This window comes from Sphaerodactylus townsendi, linkage group LG01 (assembly GCF_021028975.2).
Source record: "Sphaerodactylus townsendi isolate TG3544 linkage group LG01, MPM_Stown_v2.3, whole genome shotgun sequence".
NCBI classification, from domain to species: domain Eukaryota; kingdom Metazoa; phylum Chordata; class Lepidosauria; order Squamata; family Sphaerodactylidae; genus Sphaerodactylus; species Sphaerodactylus townsendi.
Genome location: NC_059425.1, coordinates 94,453,612 through 94,475,085, shown reverse-complemented (window position 1 = coordinate 94,475,085; position 21,474 = coordinate 94,453,612). Strand labels below are relative to the sequence as shown.

Here is a 21,474-nt window from a genome sequence, read left to right as displayed (position 1 = left end):
GTAAGTACTTATGGTAAGCTGCCTCTTAAGTTTTCATAAATGCAGCCCCGCCTCTAGTATCCTGAAAGGATTTTCCCTGATTCAACTATTCACAAAAAAATTAGTATTGTACACATTCTAGTAGGGTAAAATGTTAACGAGACAATTGCACAACACATTTAAAGTAGCCTAGTACAGACAGATGGGATCCATTTTTCAGTGTGTCTTTCAAATAGCATCAAGTTTATGCCAGTGGTTCCTGATACAGGAATTGACATACTTGTGGAAGTTTGCTTTTGTTTATTGATGTCCTTATTCAGGATTGGAATGTGTATTTTTAATCACCAACTTGTGTGTTTATAATTTTACTTCATATGTTCACTTAAATTGTAGAACTCACTACCGGTGGACCTTATCGAAGTCCACAAGCATAGGCGACTTCAAAATGTGGGATTTTACAGATTAATAAGAATAGATCCCTCAATGGCTACTATTCATGGTGAGAAAAGGGAACCCCCATATTCAGAAGCAGTAAGCCTGTAAAACCCAGCACTGGGAGCAATATCAGAGAAAGCCTTGCCCTCTGTGCCCTGTTTGTTGGCCCTTCAGGAGAACTGGTTAGGCATTGTGTGAAATAGGTTGCTGGAATAGCTAGACCACTGGTCTGATGAAGCAGGAATCTTCTTACATTAACCTCTACATGTTCCAATTCCTAACTGTTTACAGCTTGTGAATAAAAATTATCATTGGTCAGTTAGAAATAGTTCTATGCATGCAGTTATAGAAAGTAAGCACTTTGAATTCATGCACTGTTTTTGCTACTCTGGCACTCAGTTTCCACAGTCACAGGCGTGTTGCAGATAGTGAATGGAATTATGGTCTTGCTTTGCATGGGGGAATTTCATTCAAACATAAATTTTCCTCCCATGCAGCCTTAATTTATTGTTATCATTGGTGATAGTTAATTTTATTTCTAAGATGAAAGTATCTTTTTCTTGAGTCACCTGCTGTTTGCAAAAGATGTACAGTTGTCATTCTGAGCATGAACAGGAATTAGAACAGGAATATAATCTTTCTTACCAGCCTGAAGAGGAAGGGTTTTTATTTGTGTCTTGATTTCACTGGAACTTCCATCCAAATAGACACATGGATGACTGCAGTTGTAATCTCATTGTGTAGCATGTCATACTGTTTATGCTATTACACTGTCACTGAAAATTGTATGGCCTTTATGGGGAAAAAAGGTTTTGTATAACTATTTTCAATGCAGTGATGCAAAAATGCAAAATGTAACTTTATTTTTAAAAGACCTATGACATTAATTCATAAACACAGGAAAAATTGCTTTGGAATTAGTAATCCACATGCAGTGTTTTCAATATACAAGATATTTCTTGTATATTGTTTTCAATATTTCAAGATACAAATATTGGTTCATTCTGCCACAATTTTGAACCATATTTTCATGTTAGTTAGAACACTATTCTTGTAATTTTGCAGGAGAAGGTCAGTATGGGAAAGTGTATACCTGTATCAGTGTCGACACTGGTGAATTGATGGCTATGAAAGAAGTAAGTATTGTACTCTGCATTTGCATATTAAAATAACTACTGCTTATAGGAGACTGCTCCTTCTTCATTTAATTGTGCATAAATTGTTCGCTGTATTTTGTTGTTTTGTTTGTAAATTAAGCATTCTAAACCATGGCTAGAGGATTTTTGGGCTGGCATCTTATGTGGATTGAAGGAGATTATATGTTGTTCTATTTCTGTTATTTTTTATGTTAATATCTCTGCAGAAGTTACCTTGAACTTGAAAAAGACATTAATCAATAAAATAAATTTGTCTTCATGACTAAAATAAAATTGGCCATTCTGTCTTGCTGGCAATATTTAAAGAGACCTGAAGGTGGCTGACCCCCCCCCCCCCCCACAAGGTTTTTTTTTTTGGTATTCTGTATAATTTGTTGGCTACAGCATTAATGAAGAATACTCTTTTTGGCAGATAAGGTTTCAACCAAATGATCACAAAACAATCAAAGAAACGGCAGATGAGCTGAAAATTTTTGAAGGCATTAAACACCCTAACCTGGTTCGGTACTTTGGAGTGGAGCTCCACAGGGTAAATCAGTATTGGTTATTTCGGATCATAAATAGTAAGTGCTCCAAGCTGACAGGAATGTACAGAACTGTTGGGCCCTGTTCTGTGTAACCAGTTAATGTTAGTTTGCCAGTGCAAAAAGTTCCAAAACTGGCATCACATCTGCTGTATGCGTAATGTGAAGTAGCATTTGACATGTGATTAATGTGAGAATTATGTTTGCCCTTTTAGTACTACAGCAGCTGATGTTTGATGATATAAACTTGTTGACTTATTGTACATGTTTTGCATAGAACCCCTATTTGTGGCCCTGCAACAGATGATCCCTTGTTGGTAGAAAATGCCTTCTGATACCGCACATATAATCATTGCATGCATGTAGTTAAAATATCCAGTGTTTTGCCTACAGGAGTTATGGGGTATTTTAGTAATATTTTTTTGCTCATAAACTACAGGAGGAAATGTACATATTCATGGAATACTGTGATGAGGGAACTTTGGAAGAGGTGTCAAGGCTGGGTCTCCAGGAACACGTCATTCGGCTGTACACAAAACAGATCACTACGGCCATCAATGTTCTGCACGAACATGGTATAGTTCATCGAGATATCAAAGGTAAGCCACTCTATTTAATGACTGCATTTTCTTTTTTTAACGTTGTCTAGGAGGCTATGAGCTAACTTACAAGCATATGAATAGATACACACAAACACAAAGTGGCCTTATGGTTAATCAGATCATTTGGTCTGTCGGAGATCGGTTTGTCTACTCTGGTGGCAGTGGCTCTCCAAAATTTCATGGTGGACTTCTTTCACATCTCCCACTCAAACTAAGATGCCAAGGATTGAACCAGGGACTTTGTGCACGCAGAGCAGATGCTAGACTGCAGAACTGTAGCCAAATAAAAGACGAAAAACAGTAAGAAAATTAATATAATAATAAAGGATGAGATTAAGGTGGGACAAACACCAGAAGATTAAATTATCCCTACTAACGTGTTCTGTCACCTGTGTGCCTCCTTTCTGACTCAGGAAGGGCATTTTAGAGTTTCTGCAAGATATTCCAGCTTTGTCTTTTCTAAGGCAGAATGTACATGTGGTAGTTTTGACAGTTCTGGGGCTGCCACAAAGAATTCGCTTGGGAAGTAAGTTGAGAGTGCTCAAAGGGGTGACATATAGAGAGAACATGGGACAGTGCCTGTCTCATGTTCTGGAAGGGAATTGGGGGCTGAGGTTGGTGAATGTGAGGTTATGTTGCCTCCTAGCCAGGTTAACTATAAAATATTCATTCTTTTAGTTGTCAATAAACTATCAGTTTATTAATTGAGACTGACCACTCTGTAATAAATGGTCTTAATTTAGTTTCAGTTCTTATCTTAACTGGGTATCAGTGTTACATCGTTTTTTAATTTGGTAAAATTTCAGGAGCAAACATCTTCCTTACTTCATCTGGGTTGATTAAGTTGGGAGACTTTGGCTGTTCAGTAAAGCTAAAGAATAACACGCAGACTATGCCTGGTGAAGTCAACAGCACTTTGGGGACTGCAGGTAAGATAACAGCTTTAAAAACATTCTTATGAATAGGATTAGCTATTGGCCAATAAAATATTCTATTTTGTTTATTTTCTAAGAACAACGTGCCCACACCTGAGCTTCTTTTCTGAGATGTCTTTACTTTGTACCTTTAATTGAATTCCATGGAGTCTCAGTTCACCTCCTCCAAGGCCCATATTTATTGAAGTACACAGTGATATGATAGGACGTGTCTTGCAAATTATGTAGTCATCTTTCCTTACACCAGGATCTTTCATGCTCTGTCCCATTTTATATACCATGTCCTAATTCTTTCTACAGACAAAAGAGCACAGTGCTGAGGAACATGCAGTGGTTTATCCTGAATTTTCATACTTAGCATTGTTTTGTAAATTTTATGCTTGGTTCAGAGTACAGAGGATCTGCAGCCTGAACCCACGGTCAGCACTTAGATCAGCTTAAGTGGTCATGGCAACTTCTTATCTTGGAGCTTCTTTTTCTGCATCTCTGGAATCATTTTTCATATTTAGAGTCCCACAGATGGATAGTTATACCTTGGTTCCCTTATGATGTTCTCCTGTTTGTATGGTTTGCTTTTTAATTGGAAAAGTGTGACAGTTTGATGAGAAGGTCTCCAAGCCTCACTAGGCTGTAAAGCAGATCCCCTCCAAATAAAGACGGACATCCAATGGACCGCAGTGCTGCAGCCTCACTGCACCCCCACTCCCCCACCCCAAGGTGTTCCCCAGCAGAAAGCCTCCCAACCACCAGGAAACCATATTGGGCTAAATAGACTTATGCCACCATATTTGTGGCATAAGTCAGTCATCCCAACCATTGGCATAACAGGGAATGGTTGGGGCTGGGGATGCCGGTGTAGTGTCCCGTGCCACATCCTGCTGCCAGGGAGGGTGGCAGCTCATGTGGGTAGATATGCCCCTCTGCTGGGGCAAGTGCCCCAGGGTGGGCAAATCCGCTGATGCAGCTGCACAGCACTTCCACCAGCAGCACTTGCCCCCTTCCCCCAGGATGGAGCCGTTAAGCCTTAAACAAAAAAAACCAAATACTTTTAAAAACAAATGTAAATCAAACATATATGCCACTCTGTCCCTCAGTAAAGGACTATTGCCCAACTGAGGCTTTAATAGTCATTTTCCTTACTAAAATTTTAAAAGCCAGGTTTTCCCACTCCTGCTCCCCATTCAGTATGTCATTGGCTTCCTGATGGCCCAATTGGACTGGCAACTTCTTGATGATGTTGATGGGGGACTGTCTCAGACTGCTTCAAAGTGTTCCCTTTGGTCCTGTTGACGGAGTCTTCCTCTCTCTTCAAGCAGACATCGCCACAGATGTTCTAGGCTCTTCCTAGGCTACCTGTGCCTTTTGCTGCGCCTTCTCTTTGATGGCGATTCCTCTTTGCTTTCAGCCTTTTTTATCTGGCGCTTGGAATGCTGAGGCTGATAATTTTCTTCATTTCTTCTTCCTGGAGATCTGACTTCCAGCTGCTTCTCTGCTTCCTTTCCTATCTGCCTCTCAGCTGCAACTTATGTACCTTTTCAGGAAAGTTCCCTTAATTCAGCTCCTGACATTTTGTTATCCCTTGTTGTCATTGGTCCTGGAATTCCAGACTTTAGGAGCCTCCTCAAAGTTTCCCCCCTCATATAAAACTCTTCTTTAGTGGTCTTTTAACCTTCATTTAGCAACGGTCACCTTCTTCACTAACTGACATTGTGACACTATGTACTTGTCAGAGAACTCATTTCTACACAAAAGTAGAATCTTAAACCATTTTAAGCAGGAAATGCTGTTCGTTATGCTTCTTTTTGATGTACTTTTTGTAACTGCTGCTTCGTGATGTATCTGAGGTAAATGTAATGTAATCACTCCCACTTAAGCCCTTAGGCCCTAGATAGTTTTTGTCAAATTACATAAAAATTTGTTTTACCACTGCTGTTGCATCTGTCTCATGGACAAAACCATGTATGTGCCCCCCCCCCCCCGCCAGCCATACACATATAGTGAGTCTATATCAGTAAAGATAAAAGAGCAGTCTTGTAGCACCTTACAGACTAACTGGTTTTTATCCAGTCATAAGCATCTTGGGGGGCAGCTTCATTTATAAGAAGTGAAAGCCTTTAAAGGGGTACTAAAAAAAACACTTCATAGGTCGTAGTCAAGTAATTCTACACCAACAGCTGCTCTACTCTGATTTGCTATATGTTATAAAGTGCTATTCCAGCTCTTGCATGTTCCCATTTCATCTTGACTTTTCCACATGTGAGACGTGTAAGAATTGCTTACATTGGCTTCTTTTACAGAGATTGATTTTTGCTTCTGTAGCCACTGTGACTTTCTCTGAAGGTATTTCTTTCTGGAACAAGTATGGGAACTATAACCATTTCGTAAGGGGCTTAGTTATGGTAAAAATCAACCCTATGAGAATATTTTAAACATTGCATACAGAAGATCTGAGGATAGGTCAACTTATGTCTAGCTTGTCCTTGCTAGTAAGAAAATGGTAACAGGTAACTTATTGTTCATTTCTAAGAAGAGTCCATTTGTATTGTTGAAGGCCTTCACGGCTGGAATCAGCTGGGGTTTTGTGAGCTTTCCAGATGGGTAGTTTTCGCTCCTAATGTTTCACCTGTCTATGGCTGGCATCTTCAGAAGCAAGTCATGGTGAGTGACTTGCCTCTAAAGATGCCAGCCACAGATATAGGTGGAGCATTAGGAGTGAAAACTATGAGACCATGCCCATGTTGCCTGGAAAACCGACAATGACACGATTCCATTTGCTTGGAAGTTTCCTGCTCCTTCTGTACATAAACTGATGTCTCTGTGTACATTGTTTTCAAAGCATACATGGCTCCTGAAGTAATCACTCGAGCTAAAGGAGAAGGCCATGGACGTGCAGCAGACATCTGGAGCCTGGGCTGTGTTGTGATTGAAATGGTCACTGGTAAGGTAAGTGTATTGTGTGAGATCAAGCCAGCAGTGGGTATTGGTGCAGTTCGAGACATTCTGCTGCAATTGCTGAAGAAGTATTGGATTTAGAATTTTGAATGATTTGAAAATGTATTGAACATACTATTAAAATGGATCGGGGGGTGCACACAAGGTGGAGATACATGAAAACACCTGAACTAAGGGTAGTGCAAAAGTTGTTTTGTTTCAATGTATTGCCGAAGGCTTTCACAGCTGGATTCAACTGGTTCTGGTGGGTTTTCCGGGCTGTGTGGCTGTGGTCTGGTGGATCTTGTTCCTAACGTTACGTATTGTATTGCGGGTGGTGCTTATCAGTCCAGTGATTGTGAATCACCCTGGACTGATAAACCTTGGACTGATAAGCCCCACCCACAATACAATACTATCAACCACATCTTTGCATAACAAGTTCCACCTGAACACTTACTGATTGGTCCCCCACCCTGGGACATGGACAATATATACTCCAAACATTTCCTCTCTTTCTGGACTTCCTTCTGAGATGGACCTCTGAAGATGCCAGCCACAGATGCAGGCGAAACGTTAGGAACAAGAACACGGCCACACAGCCTGGAAAACCCACCAGAACCAATTGTTTTGTTTCCTGCATAAGAAGTACACACACACATCTCTTAGATCAAATTGGACCATTGTTCCTCTTAGCTCAGGAATGTCTGCTCTGACTAGCAACAGCTTCCCAATTCTTTCTCAATTCTTAACTCCTGCAGAGCCTTTAACTAGAGATGTCAGTGATTGAATCTGAGACTTTCTGCATTCAGAGTATTTGCTCTGCTATTTTAAGCCACAGGTGGCTTGTGTCAGTGAAGATTTAATCCTTCTGACAAAAATTATAATCTGTGAAACTGCTTTCATGCTCTTGTTCTGGCTGTGCAAAATACTAGGGCTCTTCACCAATGGTGAGTAGGAGTATAGTTTTCTGTTACGCAGTGGTTAGAACAGCAGGGTGCCCATGAACACCATGGCTCTGCCAGCACCTTTCCTAGTGCCCCCCCCCAAGTATTTTTGGAAAGTGGGTTGTGCCAGGGGGGCATTTGCCCAGCAAGGATTCCAAATAGACCTTGGAAATTTGATTGGCTATGCAGAATTTGTAATTGGAAGGAAAAATGGAGCAGGAGAGAACAGTGGTGTACTTTGGATTGCTATTGGGCACAGCATTCATCATTGTGGAAAGGTAGGATATTAATTATTTTAAATAAATAAGGGAACGGCAACATATTTTGAGCAGTGGAAAATTCTAACAATGAAATACACGATAATTGAATTACAGTTGAAGGCCTCCGTTTTTATTTTTAACACAAAAATTCACCCCTGAGAATATGCTGGGTACAAAATGTTTTGATTGCTGCCAGCAAAGCCCAGGCAATATTGAAAGCTCTCTTCATTTTTGTTCTTAACTTCTGATAATTTCTGATACATATTCCCTACCCCTTATATAATTAGAAGATATTTTATATTGTCAAATTACATTTTATGGTATACTACTAGTCTCCTTGAATTCCATACAGAATTGGCTGTGTTACAAGCAATAGTCAAGTCAGTCTGGCTGGCCAGATGGAAATGCCTGGTGGAAAAGCTCCGTCTTATAGGTCCTGGGGAAGCACTTTAAATCCCGCAGAGCCCTGATCTCACTTGGAAGCTTATACCATCATTGGGCGGAGATGGGGAAACTGTGCCCGGGGTGCACCCTGCCCTCTGCCATGGTGCGCCCCGCCCTGGAATCCCCCATGCCCCAGTCACGCCACTACGCCACTGACCACCATTTCACTTTTTTATCATTTCAGTCATTTGCTTTACTCTTTATCTTGTATAATAGTTATCTACACTACTTCCGTATGTGTACTTATTCAAAAGAATAATCTGGGGTGGTCCATTTTTTGTCCATACTGTACTTGTGGCCATGACATAGAGCATATTCTGCCTCTCAAGTTCTGGTAGCAAGATTGGTAGCAATCACTATTAAGCACATTAAGAAATCCGAGCGCAAACCTACCCTTTCAGCACTACTGTACTTCATTGCAGAGGCCGTGGCATGAATATGAACACAACTTCCAGATTATGTATAGGGTAGGAATGGGTCATAAACCTCCCATACCAGAAAGGATAAGCCCTGAAGGAAAAGACTTCCTTTCTCACTGCCTGGAGAGTGATCCAAAGATGAGATGGACAGCGAGCCAGCTTCTCGATCATTCATTTGTCAAGGTCAGTTAAGTTTGTTTGGTTTTGATTATTACCCTGTTTCCCCGAAAACAAGACATCCCCTGAAAATAAGATGTAGTAGAGGTTTTGCTGAAGTGCTAAGTATAAAGCATCCCCCGAAAGTAAGACATAGCAAAGTTTTTGGTTGGAAGCAAGCCTGTAGAATGGAACACCAGAGCATTCAGCTGTGGAGCGGAAAAATAAGACATCCCCTGAAAATAAGACATAGCGCATCTTTGGGAGCAAAAATTAATATAAGACACTGTCTTATTTTCGGGGAAACACGGTAATAGGTGTGATCCTGCTGCCAATCCACAGACTCCAAGGCTGGGTTAATTGGATGGTGCTCTAGGTGGGTCTGCCCTCGAAGATAACCTTGAAACTACACCTAGTACAAAATGCTGCAGCTGGTTTGTTGTCTGGAACAAGCCATCTTATTTTTATTTATGGCATCTTTTGAATGGTTTGGTTTGGTTTTGACTTTATTTCTGGGATCTATTTAAGGTGCTTTTGTTTTGTAAAGCCATTCACAGCACTGGATGCACATACCTTGAAAGCCCTTCCCTCCCAGTGAATGTCCACTTGCCATATTACTCTTTTCACTGCAGCAACTTATTGCCATCCCTTCATGCAGGGAGGTGAGGTCACTAGCAGCCTGTTAAAAGCCTTTTTTCCCCTTGGTGACCCCAGTACTGTGAAAGGGGCTGCAATTGGAGACACGCAGTATATACTTTCAGCCTATGTTTGGGAAGGATTGTAAACCATTTTATTCCAGAGTGCTTTTAAACTGATCAGTTTGTTTGCAATTCTGAAAGTTTGTTTAGTTTTATCTCATGCGTTTTGGTTTCATGTTATTTTGCACTGCTTTGAACCATTTTGGCAAGTGGTGGTAATTTTTTAAATGTTTTAAGTAGAGTAGTAGAGTAGGACCCAGATATAATAGAATCAGTTTAAATCAAGAGTCCCTGTGAACTACAGCCATCATAAATGGTTTCGACATACAGTGTTTCAAAGACAGCAATAAAAGTCATTTCTGCAAATGCACAGAACACTTAGGACCAATCATTAATTAGAACATCATTAGCACTTGGCTGCTAACTAAATTTGGGGCTGGTGGGTTGAGAGAGAAGAGCCTATCTAAACTTGTGCTGCATCTAACAGTGAAGAAAGGACATGTAAGCATTGCTTTGGAGAGGTGTAATATCTCTCTCCTTTCTAGCACTGGAGAAGTGGTATATTTGTAATGAAACCAGAAGTATATTTTCTATTTATGCACTTGTAAGCAGAAAGAGGTGACAAATGGCCCATTTGTGTGGGGCCTTCTTGTTGTCTCCAATCCTGACAATATGGTACTAGTAGAAAAATATCTACTGCCAGTACTACTGAGTGGACTTTAACATCACATTTAATTTGTGAATTGACACTTGTAAGCCTCTGTGTTACAAGCAATTTAGAATTCAATTAATTCATAAGTTCTCCTCATGCAAGAGGACTGAAATCTCTCCTTTAAAAATAAAATTGTCTTAATTTTAGCATGGGAAGAATGACTCTGACTACTAGTCAGTAGTGGGAGACTCAGTAGTAGTGAATGAGAACCTCTAAGTTGCATAGCCTTTGGGAACCTTTATTGAACCTCTGCATAATAATATTCTCTTGCTGTTTAATCCGTCTCAGGTGTGCACAGATGAGGAATGAAGTTATACATATGTGGCCTCCTGTACTCTGGTGAAGTATCTCTTAATCACTACTGTATGTAATATTTACATAAAGACTGTGCTGAGAAAAGGTATGAACCTCCAAACTTCCCGTGACTCAAGACTGCACAAGTGACTGGTGTCACTTCTCCTGCTGCTCTCGAACGTTTTCCTCAGCACGTGTTGCTCCTGCGACGGCGCCTGCGAGTTTAAAGAAGCTGCATGTTTCAGTGAAAGTGCCATTACTACTGTATAATGGACCATGACCCTATTTTTGTTCGTCATTCACAGTTTCTCATATGATTGAGAACTGTCATGTTAATATGTAGTATTTTTGAACTTTCTAGGTTCGAAAAGAAAAAACAAAGGTTAGTGTTATATCAGGCATTCTGGACCTTATTTTTAATCTCCTGTTTGTTGAGTGCACTGACTGTGAACTTTTACCTTATTTTTTTTGTTCTGTTTTTTTATTGGCCAGCTTCAGATTTGTTATGCAAAAGCTAACTGATGAAATTTAAAAGCTTTTTCTCAATAAATGGTCTATTTTAGGAAGTATTTTGTGCCTTATTTCAATGCCAACATTGAACTTCATCTAAGGGTGCAGTTCTACACCTATTTTGAAAGCAGGTCTAGATTGGGGAACTAGCTTATTATAAAAGATCAACAGACCTCCCCCCCCCCCCCCCCATTTCATAGAAAATTATGTAACAACTTCAGGGCTTATTCACACTTGTGATTTACCTCTATAGCTCTCTATAGCTTCACTGTCCAATCTCAAATACCTGCAAGTAACTAGTACATGCACTTAAGTCTTAAAGGCATTGCCTTGCACATAATTTAACAATCTTTTTTCCTGAAAAGTTTTCAGACAGCTGTAACCTTAGCTTAGATGTAACTTGATTCCATATAGACTAAGAGGTTTGCATTTATTTGATTTGTTTAACTTTCAAGCGCAACTTAAACATCAGTTACTTAAAATAAAATCAAAGTGTTTGTGAGAGGGCATAAACCACATGAGGTCTATGGGTACTATAGTACTGGCTAATAGATTTCCTAACACTCGTTTGCTTATCTGAATAAGCACCTCTTCTTTAAAGCAAATAGTCATTCCTGGCTTTCCACCACTTCACTGGAGCAGGTGGTGCTTCTGATTTCCCTAGAATGTATCCCTTTGAGGTATGTAAAGAACACCCATTCACAAATAGCTTCCTTTATCATAGAAGATGCTTGGCCTAGCACTTCCATACATTTTGTGGACAGTAGCACCTACTGGTTATGGTGGGTTTTCCAGGCTGTGTGGTTGTGGTCTGGTGGATCTTGTTCCTAACGTTTCACCTGCATCTGTGGCTGGCATCTTCAGAGGGAAGTCTGCTATACTCTGTGTCAGCAGCCCCTACGTTTAGCCTCAACATTTCAAAAAGTGCCCACAGGCTCAGCAGAATTGGGGACCCAGTGCAGAGGCCTCAGGAAGACTAGTGTGTCTATTTGCAAAATCTATATTTTGATTTGAAAAAGGTGGGTACTAAATAACTCTTGTAGAGGATTCACCTGAATAATTTCAGAAATGAATATAATAAAATGTTTGAATGTAAAGAAGTATGATTGCTTAGGTAACAGTATGTGAACAGTTAGAACAGCCACTTGGCAATATTAATTATTTGTGACACTGGTTTGTTGAACTACTGAACTGTCCAACAAACTATTGTTATCCCATTATAAGTCTCCACTGAATAGTTTCATATTCAAGCTGGCTCTCCCATGTTGGCAACCATTGTAGGGGTTCAGAAATGCAATTTGTGAATAATTAACTCTGCAATCCTAAGGATGGGGGAAACAGTCATGGAGGTGTTGCAGGGGTGTGCTGACGCCAGTGTCCTGTACACCATTTCAAGGGGCAAAAACTGGCAGGGGGGGATGATTTGTTTTGGAACTGTGCACCATGCAGGTTCGCAGTGCCCAAATGCAGAAGCTGTCCCTATAACAACTTTCCTTTGCTGCAGGAGCCCACACCAATGCTGGGGGGTTGACTTTGTTCAGCTTACAAAGGGCTTTCAGCCTAGGTATGTCTCCTATGCCAGCAGCTGACTCACAAAATCAGCTGACTCACAAAATGAAAAATTGTATCATAGCTCATTTGACTGCTTGGAGTTTTCCAGGCAGCCAGGGGTTTATCTTGTTTTCTCTGCTTTCTGTGCCACCCAAAACCCCATTCACAGCGTCGGCAAAACTGCCCCCCCCCCCCCAGTGGATTGCACTGTAAGGCTGGTTTATCCTTTCCAGCAACCTCCACCACAGTAATTAAATCATGAGCAGCAGACAATACCGTCTGTCCATATCGATGGAGTCATGGAATTATAATTTTTAAAAAACCTTCAAAACTTAGGATCTTTTTAAAAAAACACAGTGTTTATATCACATTTTGAAGTGTCACAGGATTTACCAGAAATTACATACATAGCAGTCTTTTCATTTTAACTAGTCTTTATTTTCTTATAAACAAATGCAAGACTACTTTTTTGTTAAGGCAATTTTAAAACACACAGTTCCTCATGGAGGGTGAACACTGATACGTAAACAGGACAATATGAAGTTGCTTTACTACACCAAATTGGAGTTTAAAATTTATTTTGACAAATATTCTTTTACTGTCAACTGATCTTATCTGTCTATATTTCCTATGTTTCTAAAGGTATAGCTCCAAATTTAGAAAGTTTTCACAATGGCAAAATAATTGTGTGTGATAATTACTGGAAAGCTGTAAATTGTACCGTTCATGCTTTCAATTCAGAACAAGGAATGTATCAGACATGAAAATAATTTGATGCAATTATTGTGTACTTCCCTTCTTTAAAAGATGCTAGTATTTTAAAAGCATAATTGTCCTTATTTATCTGCCATTATTCCCTGCCAAATTTTCATCCTCTGACTACTTCTCCAGGGATTTGTGTGTAGTCCTAGATTATCCTTTCTGTGTTCTTGGACATGATCCAAGATAGTACAACAGTAAACCACTGGCATACGTCCAATCTGTTTTTTAAACTTCCAGAGTTCTAGAACAGTATTTAAACTGTTTGCACCAGAGCTGCTAATAGAAAAGCTGCCTTGGGCGTTTGCATGCTTCTTTTCTACAAAGAATTTCTACAGCAGTAGCTGTCATGCCAATCGCTTCCTTGTGGCTCTGCCTTGTGAGCATTGTCACACAGAAGAGAGGGGAAGAGTCACTCAAGCTCACACGGAAAAGATTCTGGAGTTTTAGGGTTAATAGCTTTATATATCCAAGGGATATACTTTTACATGCATTTTATCAGGTGGTCCAGAATTGTATTTGGAATTCAAAGCGCTGATTCCCTTTTGGCTTATCCCTGATTTGATATGGTTTTATTTAGTGCATTAATTTATGCTAACAACACAAGGAACTGATACTTTCTAAGAGGACTAGGCAATGATTTTTAAGCTCTTCACAGCTGCTTATTTCTCCCATAGCTATATTCTTGTAATGTGCTTTTCTCTGCATTGTACCATTCTGTTCTAATAATTTAGGATATGTAGAATGCCATACTAAGCAGAGTTACTCTTCTAAGTCATTCTCTTTAATGGACCTTTAGTTTAATATGTGCGAATTGCAATAGGAAATCTTTGCTTTGTACTACAAATGGATGCTACACTCTATAATTTTTTTCTCATTCATTTCAGTATGACTTCTGATTGTGTATTGTAAATTAAATTGCAGATGTTTCTGGCAAAAATTCAACACTTTCTCACATACAACAACCTGAGGAAACAGCAAGACAACATGATTGGAGAGGGGTTGTTACCTAATCAAAAGTTTTGCATTTTCAAATGCTATTTCAGACAAGACGCGTAACTGGCTGCAACAGGAAAGTGATTAGCTTTGTGAAGACCTTCTCCCTAAGTTACAGGAACATCACTGAGTAAAAAAAAGGGGAAAGTTACTGAAGAAAGTCCACTCCCAAACCACATACCCACAGTGGTGGCAGTTTCTAAACCACAGGTGGTTCTTGTGCCGCACAGAAAGCAGGAGCTGGGCAGGCACAGCTTCTCATATTGGACATCCCTGCTATAACACTTGCAGTTTAAATCACCTGATTTTTCAATAATGGTTCGCTGATCAGTGAGAGGATATCATACAGGTTCATTTCTGTCATGGCACTTGATTGCACAGTTACCATGGCAATAGCCAAACTACTCTGAGTATTTTATAGTTACATCACCACCATCCCTGCCACACACGCATCCCTTTCCTGCTATCCAGAGATGTGAACTGGGCATGCCTCATGACAAGGTATCACATTCCAACTTACAATGACACCTCGGGTGAACTGATACTTCTGTATAATCAGCTTTGTTTCGGACTACTTCCTAGAGACATTTGTCACTACAAGAGTATTTACATGTTCTGTAAATACAACAAACTAAAATAGATACTTTACCAAAAAAAAGTATATTTGATCAGTGAGAAGGATTTTTCCCTCAAGGGGACAGAATGAGAAAAAATGAACACATTTGCTCAAAAGCATTCTTTGATAAGACTGCCCCTTTGCATATTTTTTCCTAATTATTAAAGCCACTTCCTGTGAAAAGCTAGACGTGGGATGGGAAGGGGGGATTGTACAGGGAAAAATGAGAGAATCACCTAGCAGGGTGAAGGGGAAGGAGAGAAGAGTCTAAATTCTACTGATGTCTGGCTTGCCCTCCGATGGGCTTCTTCCTCATGTTTGAAGAAAAATAATCTGCACAACAGTTTGCAGCAGGCGTGCATGGTCCTTTGAGGTATGAAGCAGTCTCTGGAGAGTTTCACTTTAGTTTCCCTTTGTTACCATGGTTGCCATAAGTTGAACCTTTGTTAATTTCTGTAACTCCAATCATCCATCGAACACCAACAGAAGCTGAAAAAAGAAAAATCACATTAGGGTATGTTTGTTAGGCACAGCAAAACAAAATCTTCAAATAGCACCGAGAAGAGCATCTGTTAACCAATGCTCTCTGTGTTACACTTACTGAATGTTACAAGACAGCATATAAAAGAGAACAAGCATCACTGACCCATAAGGAAAGGATACAAATAAATGCTTTGTTTGAAGTCATACAACTGGTCAGCAAGGGGCCCATGCCCAAAACAAACGAGCAGAAGACAACAATCCTATTTTGGTGCTTACAAGACATACCTGCCTAGTCATTTACAGGCATTTCTCAAACCATTCATTGGGCGTGAAATTAGACAACTTGGTTGTTCCCAAAACACTTTAATCAACCTGAAGCTACTTTTGAACCTTACCAGGCAAGAAACACAACTTTCAGAGCATTCACAGAAGCTTTACAAATGGCAGTGCACCAAATGGTTTTTAAACAATATCCAAAAAACAAAACAAAGCCCCGGCCTCCATTTAAAACATTCTCAGTAAAGACAGAGGGAAGGCAACTGCGGGTGTAGTCTGCCAGTAGCGCACATTAGTGGTAGTCCCAGTGAAGTCCCAGTGAAGAGAGAAAACTAATTTTTTTCCATCTTGCAGCTGTCTACTTCTATGTCTACCTGACTTGTCTGAACATAACATGCTTTAATTATGTGTGCCTGCATTGCAGGGGGTTGGACTTGATGGCCCTTGGGGTCTCTTCCAACTCTATGGCTGTTTCCGCTTGGCCAGAGGCAGTGGCTTCCCACCGGCTTTGATGAAGCCGGTAGAGTGTCGGGACCATTCGCATGATCCCATGCGGGCAGTCCTGACGCCACCCCTCCCTCGGGGGTCACAGGGCAGTGTGGGCGTGTCGTTCCAGCTGCCCGGAGCTGCAGAGGAACACAAGGTAAGTCCCTCGCAGACACTGGAGGGGCCAAAAGCGGCACCTGCACACCTGTGTAGTTCGCACTGCGCTAGTGGGAAGATGCTGCTTTTCAAAAACCGCTCAACAAGCGAGGGGGGGTGGTGGTGGCATTTTTTCCATCCCTGGGGCGTTGTTATTTGGCCATGTGGCAACAGCCTATAATTCTATTAATCTAGGAAGGAAAGACACTTTCCATCACTACATTTGTATGAGTGGAGGAACTAGATACCAGCAACATCTGGCATTCACCGTGAGAAGAATGCAACCCCAGCCAGAAAGAAAAGAGCAGGAATAATTGTATTTTGGCAATTCCCATGTTTGCAATATAAAGACTCTAGTCCTCATCTCTGAATTATGATATTTTTCTTACTGCAACATGTGAAGAATCACTAGCATAGGACCCAGTCGAGCTCACATGCAGTTTTAACAAGTCTTGGTTTCTATGGAAGAGATTCTAGCATATTCCTGTTGGAATTCAGGGGATGAAAAGTACCTGAAACTATGTTATGTAACTCATAACCAAATGTTGATGTTCAGCTGAACAAAATCCAGCTAGGATATACTCCTTCAGTCAAGTGCTGGCTACCCATCTCTCTCCTAGGCTGGGATGGGTTCTCAGGTTTTCAAAGACCCATATTACACATTCAGTGCAATGTATTTCTTCTTTCTTTAATGACTTAATACAAAGCATTTCCCTAGAATCTTTTCGGTGACATACAGCAAATCTCAGGAAACCAAACACAAGTAACTGAATGCTCTCAAGATTCAGTCTTGATTCAAGATTCAGACTCAGAGCCCTTTGGGGATGGGGCGGTATAAAAATCCAATCAATCAATCAATCAATCAATCAATCAATCAATCAATCAATCAATCAATCAATCAATCAATCAGATTAGCTGCCTCATGTTTCCTTGAACCATTTGTCAATAAATTCAAACCATGCTCACAAAATGCTATTTGGATGAACAGAGGCAATGAATGCAAGAATTGTTATAAAGGTAGTATAATGTCTTTTTAAATCTTATGTCAACAACAGTTTCTCTTTCTTCCCCATTGGAGGAACCCTGAAGTTTGTTTTCACAAAATAGCAAGTGATCTAATGAAGTTTGCAACATTTTTAAAAAGTTTCAAAGATTTTGGACTTTCTGAGGTATGATGCTGAAGTTACTCTAGCCCTTCATTTTTACATTTAACATGAAGCTTGATGAAGAGCTGTGAAGGATTTAAAAGCTTGCATTTGCTGTTTTGTGAAATTTAAATCAGTTCTACTTCAAGTAGAATTAATGCGACTAGAATTTTTCTGTACTTTATTATTCTATAGGTCAGACCTACTAAAACTTCATTAAAAATTATCTCCATGGCAAAAGCAAAAAAACCCCAACCATATGGCTTGATAAGCTGTTATTAAAATCTGTAATTATTCCTTTTTTGGTTGTCAATTTAAGTCTACAATAAATCCTTATTTAGGGTCTACAATTTCCCCTGGCTTTCAATGGCTCTCATCCACACAACATCAAAGGATTCATATCCACATTTCCTGACTAGTAGGTAAATGTTTTAAAAATATTGACCCCAAGTGCAATCCTGATATTGCTCATTTCTTGCTTTAACTAACTTCATTCAAGCACCAGGGAAATTAATGGAGCCACAGACCCTGAGGATTCTATTCCAACTTCCCAACTAGGACTTGATCCAACACCTGCCTCCCCACCCTCAAGGTTCTTGTTATTGCTGGTCTATTGGACTTGAAATAATTGCAGCATATGAAAAAAATACTATGGAATTAACAAGCTTGGGCAGAGGCCACCTCTAATATATCAGCTTATTATCTAGTTTAAATAATGTCTTCTTCCAAAAGCAGACAATAAAAAGGAAAAAAATATATGGAAAATGAAGTTACTTAAAAATGTTAACTAGACTCTGAGCAGCAGCTTGGAGGAGCAAAAAGAGAAGTGCAGACTTCACGCCATCTAGTGCTGCATCCCATTGTGATTATTCCCCTTGGAGACTTTTTGGCTGCTGGGAGAGCTCAAATAATTTCACTTACTAGCTTTAAGCCTTCTTCAAGATCCTTAACCATTAGTCACCTAGCAGAATCCTAAAAGGAAGGAGGGGAGAGAGAAACAAAGAAGAAGCACAGACACATCCACACATGCACAATTCATCAAAGATAAATGCTCATGCTCTTATACAGCCAAATCCTATTAAAACTAATCTAGTTGCTAAAGTTGTTGAAAACAGTTGCATTCATTTTAGTGGCCTCTAAGGCTGAATGAAAAGCTTTTAAAGTAGGAGCCAATGGGAGAGGCTAGCGAAATGTGGTCTCCTTACTGAGAATGACTTGCGCGATAGATTAGCAACCCCAATCTCCCACTTGCGCTTGCTCTGGCTAGAAACAGGTATTTGAAGTAGCAGAAACAGAGACAATGGCATGCAAGGAGAGGTGAGATTTAAGTACCATCATGAAGAGTGCCTTTTGAGCTTTAGTTTGTAAGAAAGAAGATGGATTAGGAGGTAAGAAAAGAGGTCTTCGTCCTCTGCTCCAACCCTGTGTCCAGTCCCATATGTGCACATACCCTCAGACAGACAGGAGATGAGGCAAAGGTCACAAATCCAGTTACAGGCAATAAATAAAAAATATGTACCAACAACGTGACTTGGGTCAATTACAACTTCTTCCAAAAGGACTAAGTCACAAGTAAATTCAACTGGATTCTAGATTTGTGAGGCAGTTTTCACAGTAGCAGTTGAGCAGGCCATTCCAAAGAACGAGGAGCTGATCCCAGAACTTGACTCGGTTGCCTCCTTGAAATTACTCACCAACAAAGCAAGCTGAATATACCTCTGATGTGGTTTCATATTGTCTAATCTTGCAAGTTTGTATTTAGATGCGATTTAGATGTGATTTTATACTGTTTATGCCAAATAAAGGCTAAATGAAATGATAATATTGTCTAATCCAAGATCAATGAAGTTTATACTGTTGTTGCCTAGACCAGAATAACCATTGGAATGAACTGGTATGAAACCCTTTGTATCTGCAGAAACCTATTTCCAGAAACTCCAAACATTTCACTCATAACCTGTTTCAGTATTGGTCAAATTGAATTCAATGAGCAGAAAATTCAATGAGCAGACTGTAGAAATATGGCATTGGCTGATATTTTGATTAACTTCTTTTCCCTAGTTGCTCCATAAAAAAAATACTTATCAATAACTTGCAGCAAAACAGTTTAGTAGTATTTAAACACAAGCAATTAGGGCGGATAATGATAAGATTCTGGAGTCTCACTGAATGGAAAGTAGGTTTGGTTTTTATGACTTTAGCCATCAATGCTTGCTGTATTAGATAATTTTGTAGCTTATCTTGCAAGGGAAGGATGTTTTCTTAGACTGGTTCCTCAGAAATAGTCCACATCATCAGAAAGATACTCTGACACCTCTTGCAAGAACAGACTACAAGGGCAAATTATTGTAATGGGAAAGATAAAGTTAATTACTGTTCCTAATGTTGTAACTTGCTCCCCACTGCTGCTGTTATACCAGTGGGGGGTGGGGCGGGGCGACAGGGGAGTCTGCCATCCCTGGCCTCAGAGAGCTGCTTTTATAAGCATTGAGGCCAGGGTGGGGCTTGTGGGGGTGTGGCCCCACCACCCAACCCCATAAAAATCTATACCTACGTCCCTGCTAAACTCAGATCTTTAATCAAAACCACATATAGTCTGGCCATAAAAGCCTCTTTAAGATGGTTTCTCAAGAACAGGGCTAGACAAATCAGCTTCCATGCTGATGCACAGTGCAGCTGCTAATCTTCTAATTTCCAAGTAAGTAAGGATACCAGACCAGCATAGACAATAGTAGATCCAATAAAATATTTGGTTTCACCAGTCCAGTCCTACCATACCATTTTACCTGCCCATGTATGAAAATCATAAACAACATGCAAATATCATGTATGACAAGAACTTGTCTGAATGACAAGGAACCTTAAGTAATCCTTGGATAAAACTGAGTCACATAAACCAAAGTGACATTTATTTAGAAATTTAACACAAAATTAGGCATACAACTTAAAAAAAAATAGTGCTGAATCCCAAGTATCATGAGCAGCATAGGGTTCCCACCCCCTCAAGCTTTTTTCTGAAACTTGGGAGTCCCATGGGAGTGACTTCAGATGCCGACAGATGAGGCTTCTAGCTGGTTCGGGGAGCTGGTGAAATCTACTCTTTCTCAAGTACCTTGCCTTCTTTGGACAGGAGCGTTTCTTAACAAAATGACACCCGGGGCTAACCTTAGGTGCCCCCCCCAACAGCTGTGTCCCAGGGAGTTTGGGAGGGCGCACAGTTGCACATGAGCAAAGCTCACCCCATCCTGAAATTCCATGTGGCGATCGGGAGCAGGGCCAGAGGGGCTCACCCTTTCCCTCATCCACATGATGAAGTGGGGGGCAGCAAGGGTCCGTTTGAGCCTGGCTGAGGCCAGATTCTGACTAGGGTGCTCTTGAGCCTCTAGCTTTATACTATTGGCTCAGCTCAGGTAGAGCTTGTGGGGGCAAAGGCAATAGTATAAAGCTAGAGGCTTGAGAGCAATGGCAAACCACCCTGGAAACACAGTCTGCTAAGTAAACCTCATGTTGTGACATCACCACATGGGTCAATAATGATGGTGCTTGCAAAGGGGACTATTTTGACCTTATACGAAATGTCTAAACTTCGGAAGTGGGTAGGAAGTGGATGACAAATTAATATGGCTTTCCCAATACTTTGCACATATTAAAACACTGAAAATTTTAACATACACAAAATTAAAACTGGTTTTTTCAGGAACCATTGCCAAAGATCACAGACAAATAGGATGAAGCTTGAGTCATTATGCCAGAACAACACATTGTGTGTATTTCAATTCCATCACTAAGAATTAGTTTCCTTCACAACCACAAATGAGTATAAAACTTAAATTAATGGATGTGAACAGGCTGCAAAGACCTGAACAGCAATTCGACAGGCTGGCTGATCACCACTGGTAAACAAGATGTGAAACAAATTGTGTATCTCTTATTTTTAAAAAAATATTTTTATTAGTTTTTTAAATCAAGTTTACAATCATCACAAACAAAGAGCAAAACCTGA

At 40.2% G+C, this 21,474-nt stretch overlaps 2 protein-coding genes across 6 annotated transcripts in view; one reads left to right on the top strand and one right to left on the bottom strand.

The window, feature by feature from the left end:
- Positions 1–11,055, top strand: part of MAP3K4 (mitogen-activated protein kinase kinase kinase 4) — a 74,288-nt gene extending 63,233 nt beyond the window's left edge. For all 4 annotated transcript variants that reach the window (XM_048487712.1, XM_048487728.1, XM_048487721.1 and 1 more), the window contains 7 exons: positions 1,480–1,550; positions 1,984–2,100; positions 2,535–2,694; positions 3,504–3,626; positions 6,469–6,575; positions 8,637–8,816; positions 10,488–11,055. In XM_048487712.1, the coding sequence (XP_048343669.1) occupies positions 1,480–1,550; positions 1,984–2,100; positions 2,535–2,694; positions 3,504–3,626; positions 6,469–6,575; positions 8,637–8,816; positions 10,488–10,508 (779 nt within the window). In that variant the 3' untranslated portion in view covers positions 10,509–11,055. The remainder of the gene's footprint in view (positions 1–1,479; positions 1,551–1,983; positions 2,101–2,534; positions 2,695–3,503; positions 3,627–6,468; positions 6,576–8,636; positions 8,817–10,487) is intronic.
- A 1,839-nt stretch (positions 11,056–12,894) lies between these two features.
- AGPAT4 (1-acylglycerol-3-phosphate O-acyltransferase 4) overlaps positions 12,895–21,474 on the bottom strand; it is a 74,186-nt gene continuing 65,606 nt past the window's right edge. The window contains exon 9 of one of the 2 annotated variants that reach the window (XM_048487750.1): positions 12,895–15,414. In XM_048487750.1, the coding sequence (XP_048343707.1) occupies positions 15,323–15,414 (92 nt within the window). In that variant the 3' untranslated portion in view covers positions 12,895–15,322. Of the gene's footprint in view, positions 15,415–20,981; positions 21,471–21,474 lie in introns of those variants that run through there. The other variant, XM_048487759.1, reaches the window with a different exon arrangement.